At 38.2% G+C, this 10,000-nt stretch overlaps 1 protein-coding gene across 1 annotated transcript in view; it reads right to left on the reverse strand.

The window, feature by feature from the left end:
• Syn (synapsin) overlaps positions 1 to 10,000 on the reverse strand; it is a gene marked incomplete in the record, with an annotated part of 63,932 nt that overhangs the window by 32,141 nt on the left and 21,791 nt on the right. Inside the window, 2 exon segments of the mRNA XM_070116117.1 lie at positions 4,809 to 4,958; positions 5,389 to 5,504. Of these exon segments, the coding sequence (XP_069972218.1) occupies positions 4,809 to 4,958; positions 5,389 to 5,504 (266 nt within the window).

Raw genomic sequence — 10,000 nt, forward strand, 5'->3', positions numbered from 1 at the left:
TAACTCACACATAAACGATCCACTGTGAACCAATTTCCTTGCACTCCAACTTATAATAGTCACTTTGCATGCTAACATATCGTATTGCAGTCGCTGGAGAAGAAGCAGGTAAACAAGGTTAATTATAATCATATTTAGTAACACTGCTTATCAAAAATGTTCAGGCAGCGTATGTATTTTCGAATGAGTGAGTGAATAAGTGAACGAGTGAGTGAGTGAGTGAGTGAGAAAGTTAATGCTTGAATGGATAGGAGAGTAAGTATGTGTGTATGTGTGTGAACAACGCCCATCTCTTCCCCGCCTCATTCCAGACGACAAAAAACGGGCGTGGGCGTCATGCTAGATTCCAAGTCGAGCGAGAACTCCAAGTGGGCGGGCTCCTTGCCGGTGATGGTGGGCGGGGAGCGAATTTTTGTGGTTGACGGTGGCTCCAAGAAGTTCTTTGTCGGTCTTAAAGTGTTAGTTGGTATCAATTTTTTTTCTGTTGGTTTCAAGGCGTTGGCTGGTATCAAGTTCTTTTTTAAATTAAAATCTTGGTTGGTATGACATTCTTCGTGTCTGATTCCTGGTTGATATCACACAGTTGATTGGTATGTGAATCTTTTGAGGTTTTTGATTCGTATGAAATTTTTGATTGGTATCAAACGCTGGTTGATATCAAATTCTTGGCTGGGCTGGTATCGGATTCTCCGTTGGTATAAAGTTGCTAGTTGCCATCAAGATGCTGGGTGGTCTAAAATTCTTTAATGGTATTAGCTTCTCGGCAGGTATCAGATTCATGGCAGGTATCAGATTCATTGGTTGGTATCAGATCATCCACATGGAATCCAACCGGAATCAGAGAGAAAGGAAGCCCGGCAGACAAAGGGGGGGGGGGGCGGAAGACACACAGTCAGCCCGCCCGCCGGAGCGCGTGTGGGTGTGCATGCCGTAGGGGAACGCCGGGTCGATTTCGGGGAGAGTCGGTGGGCGGCATGAATGGGAGTGGGTGGCCCGGCGGCGGGAGCGGGCCAGTGCCTCTTTAAGCTTGGCACCCAGGCACGGGGCGCTGCCTTTGCCCCGCTTAACAAAGGCGTGTAAATAAGGTGTATGTCGGTGCATATGTACGCTGATGTGTGCTTATATATATATATATATATATATATATATATATATATATATATATATATATATATATATATATATATATATATATATATATATATATATATATATATATATATATATATATATATATATATATATATGTATGTATGCATGTATGCATGTATGTATGTATGCATATATATATACATACATACACACACACACACACACATACACACACACACACACACACACACACATACACACACACACACACACACACACACACACACACACACACACACACACACACACACATATATATATATATATATATATATGTATATATATATATATATACATATATATATATATATATATATATATATATATATATATATATGTATATATATATATATATGTATGTATGTATGTATATGAGTATGTGTGTGTGTGTGAGTGTGCAACACACATTTGTGTGTGTTCGCGAATAGAATCATCCGTACATACAAAAGATATACATATACACACAAGCTTGGTATACAAGTCTCTCTAAAATTAGAAAAAAAAAAGAAAAACACCTGCATAAGCACACAAGGCTAAAAACAGATGTCAGAATACCTCATAAAACTAACTACTTCCGATGCCCTTTCGGCGAATGCTTCTGGTCTGCTCGCCAATAAAGCTGTAATTAGCCAAATGGACACATTGTTCCACTCACACATTACGCTGGCCATTGATTCCAGGTCAGTGTCATCACTGGAATACTCATGTGCGCCGTAAAGTTATGTCAGTAAGGTAGTGAAATGACTGTAATGATAAATAGTAAAATGATGATAGTAAATACTGATATGATAATAGTAACTGGTATAAGGATAATGGTATATACTGAAATGATAATAGTAAATGTTTAAAAGGTGGTTACTATTATTGTAATAATAGTAAATTGTAAAATGAAGGTAAGGACAATATATATAAAGAATAGTAAGCGACAAATAATGATAGTAAATAGTAAGTAAAAACAAATACACGGAATGATAACAAGAAATGGTAAAACGATTGCAACACAGTGCAACTTGGACAAAGGAAACCAACGGAGAAGAAGGAAGCATGCAGCCCGAGCTCTTAATAATTCAGTCGATATTTCACAATGAGCGATGGTTTATGCAACGCCTAATCCGTCTGTTTTTTTTTTTTTTTTTGCAAATCATCCTATTTTTCTCGTTAAGTTGCGATGATGATTTTAGTTTTTTTTTTCTTTTGTTTACGTCAAATTTATTAATGGTTCGTGTTTTGTCTACGCTTTGCGGGTGAATTGACCGATCATGGATGGTCTTTACTTGAAATCAATGCGTAGTCATTTAAGTATTGGTGTGTAATGGATAGTAATTTTTATATTCATTTCTCTCCGTCTCTTTCATTCGCTCTCACTCTGTCTCTGTCTCTCGTTCCCACAGTCTCGCTCTCACTCGCAACTGGCTGGCTATCTCTCTCTTCCTCCCTCTCTCTCTCTCTCTCTCTCTCTCTCTTTCTCTCTTTCACTCCCTTTGCTCCCCCACCCTCTCTCTCTTACTCTCTCTCTCTTTCTTTCTTTCATTCTCTCTCTCTCTTTCTCTTTCCATCTCTCTCTCTCTCTTACTCTCTCTCTCTCTTTCTTTCTTTCATTCTCTCTCTCTCTTTCTCTTTCCCTCACTCTCTCTCTCTCTCTCTCTCTCTGTCTGTCTGTCTGTCTGTCTGTCTCTCTCTCTCTCTCTCTCTCTCTCACTCTCTCTCTCTCTTTCTCTCTGTCTCTCTCTCTCTCTCTCTCTCTCTCTCTCTCTCTCTCCCTCCCTCCCTCCCTCCCTCCCTCCCTCCCTCCCTCCCTTTGCGTCATTCTCTCACCCACTCTCTTGCCTTCCTTTCATTTCTCTTTTCCTTTTCCTCAGGTGACGCATACCTTCCTTGTTGTAAGAGGGCTCGTTCACTAACACACACACACACACACAAATGAAATGCAAGCCAAAAGCAACATTCTCACGCCAAATACTATGGCCACTACAGTATGGAGGTAATTATGGGTAACAGCGAAGGGGAGGAGGGAGAAGGAGAAGGGGAAGAGGGAGAAGGAGAAGGGGAGGAGGGAGTGGGAGAAGGGGAAGAGGGAGTGGGAGAAGGGGAAGAGGGAGTGGGAGAAGGGGAAAAGGGAGTGGGAGAAGGCGAAGAGGGAGTGGGAGAAGGGGAAGAGGGAGTGGGAGAAGGGGAAGAGGGAGTGGGAGAAGGGGAAGAGGGAGTGGGAGAAGGGGAAAGAGGGAGTGGGAAAAGGGGAAGAGGGAGTGGGAGAAGGGGAAGAGGGAGTGGGAGAAGGGGAAGAGAGAATGGGAGAAGGGGAAGAGGGAGTGGGAGAAGGGGAAGAGGGAGGGGGAGTAAGTTAAAAGCCTTGCATGTTCCGTGTTAACACCCTTCCCCCTCCCCCCCTCCCCTCTTCCTTGGCTTAAGTGGGGGAGGGTCGGGGAGGGGGCAGGGAGAGGGGGGAGGTGAGGGTGACACAAATGTGATTAAGAAGCAGACAGGCGAAAAGGATAAGGGAAGCAGTGGTAATTGCAACTAATGGTGTTAAGTTTTATGGCTATAGCATTAATGGGGGATGGAAATAATGGGTTTATAATGGTAATATTATGAGTAATAAAAGTCATATCAAGTATAATCCCTTACTTGCTTATACATGACATGCGATGAATATATACGTTATTCAGAAATATATATATATATATATATATATATATATATATATATATATATATATATATATATATATATATATATATATATATATATATATATATATAGAGAGAGAGAGAGAGAGAGAGAGAGAGAGAGAGAGAGAGAGAGAGAGAGAGAGAGAGAGAGAGAGTGACATTCATACAGACGTAGGCAGATAGCCAGACAGAGACAGAGAGAAGGAGAGGCAGACAGATAGATACAGACAGACAGACAACTAGATAGACAGCTAAGCAAATAGAAAGATAGACATCGATAGAGAGAGACATAGAAAGGATAAAAAAGAATGAGAAAAGAGACAGAGAGCGACAAAAGATTAAGGATTTGGTGCATGATAATATAACCCAAAGTATCAACGGCCAGCAACCAGACGTGTCCCTCTCGGAAGCGGAAACCAAGGCCAAATGTTGTCTAAACAAGGGCCTAACTTTTCAAGGCCCGAGGCTCCTTATAAGGGGCGGAGGAAGGGCCTCTCTTGCTGTCTTGGATATTTCTCTTCCAATCGTAGGGTATTGTTTATTTATTTATTTATCTATTTTTTACATTCGTATTTTTCTTTTGTTTTGTGCATTTCGGGATGGTGATACATTATACAAGTTTGGAGATCTATTTTCTTATTCTAATCAACTTGGGTTTTATATTATGTTTATATAGTGAGGATGAATGATATAAGTTTTTGTTATTTATTTTCTCATTCTTATCTACTTATGTTTCATTTAAGTCGGAATGAAGGTAAATCTATATAAGTTCTGGTTATGATTCAGAATGAAGATAAAGAGGATAGGTTTGCTGTATATTTCTCATTCTTATATATATATATATATATTTATATATATATATATATATATATATATATATATATATATATATATATATATATATACATATCACACACACCAATATATTTATATACTTGTAATAACTGCGTGAAAAAATCGCAGAAACATGACCTCGATTTCACTTACCTGACCACCTTAGCGCCGTTCCTGAAGACGACCATGGAGACGTTGACGCCTCCCTCAGAAGACGCCGTGACGCTCAGCTCCCGGAACTCCGCTTGCTCCACGCGGATGTCCCAGTCCCCGTGGATGCGTTTTCCCCGGAAGTACTTCGACCTTGAGAAAGAAGGCGAAGAAAATTATCAAAGTTAGCGGAAAGACATAGCCTTGTGTTCTCTTTCTTACATTATATATTCATGACGGAAAGTGCGAAGGTCAAGGTTGGAGTTGAGGCGAGTAAGTTAAACATGGCGTGTGTCGTCCGCAGACTTTTCCCGTAAAGTGCCATTGCAGAAATATTGTTAACAGAAATAAATAAATAAATAAATAAATAAATAAATAAATAAATAAATATATATATATATATATATATATATATATATATATATATATATATATATATATATATATATATATATATGATATATTTTTAATTAATTTCCGTCATTTTGTGCTTAAGTTTTGTTTTGTTTTGTTTCATAATCGGCGGACACATTTTATGTGTACTTTCATTGGTCTATATCAAAGCAAATCAGCATTTACTCACCAATCTGTGTTCTGGTCGTCTATAACCAGGAGAGTGAAGCATCGGTCTTTGTTGTAGGCGGGCTTTGTCTGGCCAGTCACTTCGCCTCGCACCGCGCCAGTCAGGGAAGACACTCGCTGCGTATAGGAATGACTGTATTAGCTCACTGGCGGGTCGATTCATCGATACATACTATATATCATAACTTTATAGGTTTTCCTTTCTGCTCTGCACTCAAAGGCGAAATCAATATCCTGCCCGCGTGAATTCTATTGGAGTTGGTGACTGAATTTGGTTAGCATAAGTTGAATAATAATGTTCATAAATTAAAGGTTTGCGAAATACCACGTACTTCAATGATGCACTGTAAAAGATGCAGAGAAAATGAAAAAGAGAAAAAAAGAAAAAGGTACAAATTCAGTTCAGTAGTCAAAAGAACCTGTTTTTAACTTACTGAAATCACCCAGAGCCCGCACATTCATATAAACACATATTCACATACAAATCTACAAATACAAGTAAGCACGCACGCATGTAAGTAAGAACAGTCTAAAATGTCCGGTTTCAAGTGAAACAAAACATAGTCAGGTTCTTTTCATATGCTATTTATGCGTTCATATGCTCGTAAAAGTTTGCATTTCATCTCTGTTTAATTACCATTCTGGAGATGTGTTTGCTTAGTCTGAAAACTCATAGATATTTTTCGAGCGATATCGTATTTACTGCATTTCAAAACTGCATTCAGTAGGGAAATAAAAAGCCAACAATGTTTTCACACGACGCTTACGTAACGTAGACAACGAAAGCCAGTCGCCCATGAAACACGAACCCAGACGCCCTCGCCGCTGCCCGGGCGAAGGAAGGCCATCACGGAGGCAATTAATATCGACAAGGACTTTTGTAAGCTCGTAAGAATTGGCCATTAACATGAATATTTATGAGATGCAAACGAGGCGTATTAGGCCTTCCGCTGAGGCTTTTCACGAAAGTCAGAAAGGGTAGATGAAGGCCGGACTTCTTCTTTCAGTGTTTTAATATTTCAATACTTTTGATTCCTTCGTGTCCTGGACTTTAAGCATTGGTAAATATATGTTTTTGAAATATGAATACAGTGAGTGGTTGTGAAGTCGAATGAGAAATGTCAGAGCAATAAATGTTGCAATATAATCGAAAATAGTTAAGAAAGAAATGAATGTTACTGAGATTGCGAAGGAAATAAAAGAACCTGAACACATCCTATTGAATATAAATTTCGATATTGAATTATGAACAGGACAACGCATCTATATTCTCTGAAAATAGTGAAACGCTGTTTGCTCTGACAGAATATATTTCGTGTTCCGGGCATATTGGAAGAACATTTCCTCCTCCCAGTCCTGTTTGACGTTGCAATATTTTGGCTAGAAGAAGAAAAAAAAAGAGAGTGAGAAAAAAGAATAATATGATCCTTGCTTATTTCCATATTCAATCCAATAAAAAAAGAAGAGAAAATACAAAATCTCCTTTTTATCTAAATCTTAGCAAAAATAAAACAGATTTTTTCGTCTTCCTTTTTAATTTTTTTCATTTTTCATTTTATTCATGGATTTATATTAGAATGGTTCAACAGGCGTCGGAGGTCAGAATATTTTTCCTACGTGTTTTCGACCTGGCCTTTCATAATCTCTCGGACAAAAGCTGGGAGGAAGAGAGACGAGAAAGCAGGAAATGGGAAAAGCGGATTAAGTAATCCGAATATAGGGAGGAAGGTGAAACGAATAGAATAGAAAGGAAGCAGGTAATGATAATAAATTGGGGACAAGAGGGCGAGTTAAAAGGGTTTTGATAATTATGCAACAAGAGAGTGAATGGAAGATAGGTAGATGGAAACAGAAAGATAAATAAGGATAAAGAAAGATAAGGATAAATAGAGATAGAGAGAGATAAAGAAATGGAAAATAGATATCTAGATATCTAGATAGATGAGATAATGTAAACATAGATAAATGAACTTGACATATAGATATGTAGATAGATTAACAGACAGATAACTTGACTGACAAACAGGCAAATAGGTAGATAGATATATACAAGGAGAGAATAGACAGGCAGAAAAATAGATAAGCAGATCAACAAACAAACAGACAAATAAAAAGAAAGAAAACAAAAGAGAAAGAGCCTGATAACGAAGGTGAGAAGCACAATATAAACAGACGAAGTGAGAAGAGAGAGCCGGAGGAGGAGAAAGGCGAGGAGGAAACGTGCCATAGCATATTTTAGCGGACGGGAACTTATTGACCGGAAAGACCTTGAAATGGGTTAACGTCATATGTGTATGTTTTTTTTTTTTTTTTTTTTTTTTTTTTTTACTCGTAGTCTTACTAGGATATTGCATTTTCATTATCGTTCCCTAAAAGTTTTTTTGTGGCACTTTCTTGCTGTCATTATCAGCGTTGCGATTGTTCATACTGTTGGCATTGCTATCATCGTTGTTACTACTACTGTTACTGGTACTATTACTACTCTTAAAACCATTACTATTACTACTCTTAAAACTACGACTGCTATTACTATTATTAATACTACCACTGCTACTCTACTAATACTGCTTCTACTAATACCATCACCACTACTGCTACTATTTCTTTTCACCTACTACTACAACTGTTACCATTACTGCTACTACGTTTACTACTACTACTACGACTAGTATTACTACTTTTACTATAACTGCTTTGACTATTAGTATTCTGCTACTGCTACAACAACAACTATTACTACTACTATTATTACTATAACTACTAATATCATCATCATTAACATCAGCAGTGATGGCAATAGTCTGGATAATTAAGAGGATATCATTATCCTTAATATTAAGTTCAAATTTCAGTCGGCGACACGCTAAGAGAACTCTCAAGATATAAAAAGTGTTTTTAAAAAAATAGCCTAAACTCATAGCGCCCCCCCCCCCGCCCCTTTTGCTAAAAAAGGCTTTCTTTTTCTCTTTGTTGTGCCTTGTTCTTTTTTTTTTTTTTTTTTTTTATTTACCTCCCCTCACTTCCTCAATTTACCCTCCCCCTCCACATATACACACAAACACCTTCTGTGTACTTGCTTAAACAAAAAATAATAATAACTCAAAAAACATTTAATAGCTCAGAGTTTGGTCTCCACCTCAGGCTGTAACCCATTGTGGTCGTGCTTTTGTGTTCCCCCAGGTCTACCCCCCTCCCCCACCCCCTCGTCACCCCTTCCCTACCTCTGCCGGTCTTTACTGAAAATCCCTAAACCATATTGAAGCTAAGGTTATAAAGGGCCATGATATAACGGAAACACACACACGCACACACATATATGCACGCACGCACGCATGTATATGTATTTTCAGAGGGAGAGAGGGAGAGGGATGGAGGAAGAGAGAAAGAGAGAGAGAGAGAGAGAAAAAAAGAGAGAGAGAGTGAGAGGGAGGGAGAGAGAGAGAGAGAGAGAGAGAGAGAGAGAGAGAGAGAGAGAGAGAGAGAGAGAGAGAGAGAGAGAGACAGAAGCAGACAGACAGACAGAGACAGACAGACAGACAGACCTACTAACCAAAAGAAATAGTTACTCAAAGAAAAATCAGTCGAACGAGCTCATAAACATACAAAATATATAACATATAAAAACATATAAAACTAAATAAACAAACCGATTTGCTGTCACCCACTTCAACTCACTCAATACATAATAAAAATAACTGGATATAGGTTTATATGCAATTTAAAGGGATAAATGACTCGTGCATTTGAGACTGACAGACTGTCAACCAGCTGTCCAGGGATTATACGTTTCCCAGTAATGGAATATAATACGATCGACATGAGCTTCGTATTTATATGGGAATTAGGGAGGAAGCGAGAGTGGCGCCAGTGAGAATAAATGGAGGGATAGATAGAGGGATGGATACGCAAACAAGTGAATAGATGAAGGGATAGAGAGAGGGATGGATACGTGAATAAGTAAATAAGTGAAGAGATAGATAGAGAGATGGATACGTGAATAACTGAATAAATGAAGGGACATAGAGGGATGGATACGTAAATAAGTGAATAAATGAAGGGATAGAGAGAGGGATGTATACGTGAATAAGTAAATAAGTGAAGAGATAGATAGAGAGATGGATACGGGAATAATTGAATAAATGAAGGGATAGATAGAGGAATAGATACGTAAATAAGTGAATAAATGAGGGGACAGATAAAGGGATGAATATGTAAATAAGTGAATATATGAAGGGATTGATAGAAGGAAGGATACTTGAATAAGTGTATGAATGAAGGGATAGATAGAAGGATGGATACGTAAATGAATAAATGAATGAGTATCTATCACACATATGAGTTTGTGTGTGTGCAAATCTCAAAACATACACTCATTATGAATAAAGAGAAACAAATAGCCATATAAACATCTCTAAAACCAAAAGAAGACAATGCAGATTTTGAATCTAAAACAAACCCATATTAACGAACCCTCTTAATCTAGTATAAGAAAAGGGACTTTTTGTTCCACTTCACGCGAGACAATCAGTTCAGTCGCTGCAAGACCCATTAACCTAATCTTTAATGGGTGATATCCAGTGCTTTATATCGCGCCGAGAACACGCACTGACGCT

This window comes from Penaeus vannamei, chromosome 38 (genome assembly GCF_042767895.1).
Source record: "Penaeus vannamei isolate JL-2024 chromosome 38, ASM4276789v1, whole genome shotgun sequence".
NCBI lineage: Eukaryota > Metazoa > Arthropoda > Malacostraca > Decapoda > Penaeidae > Penaeus > Penaeus vannamei.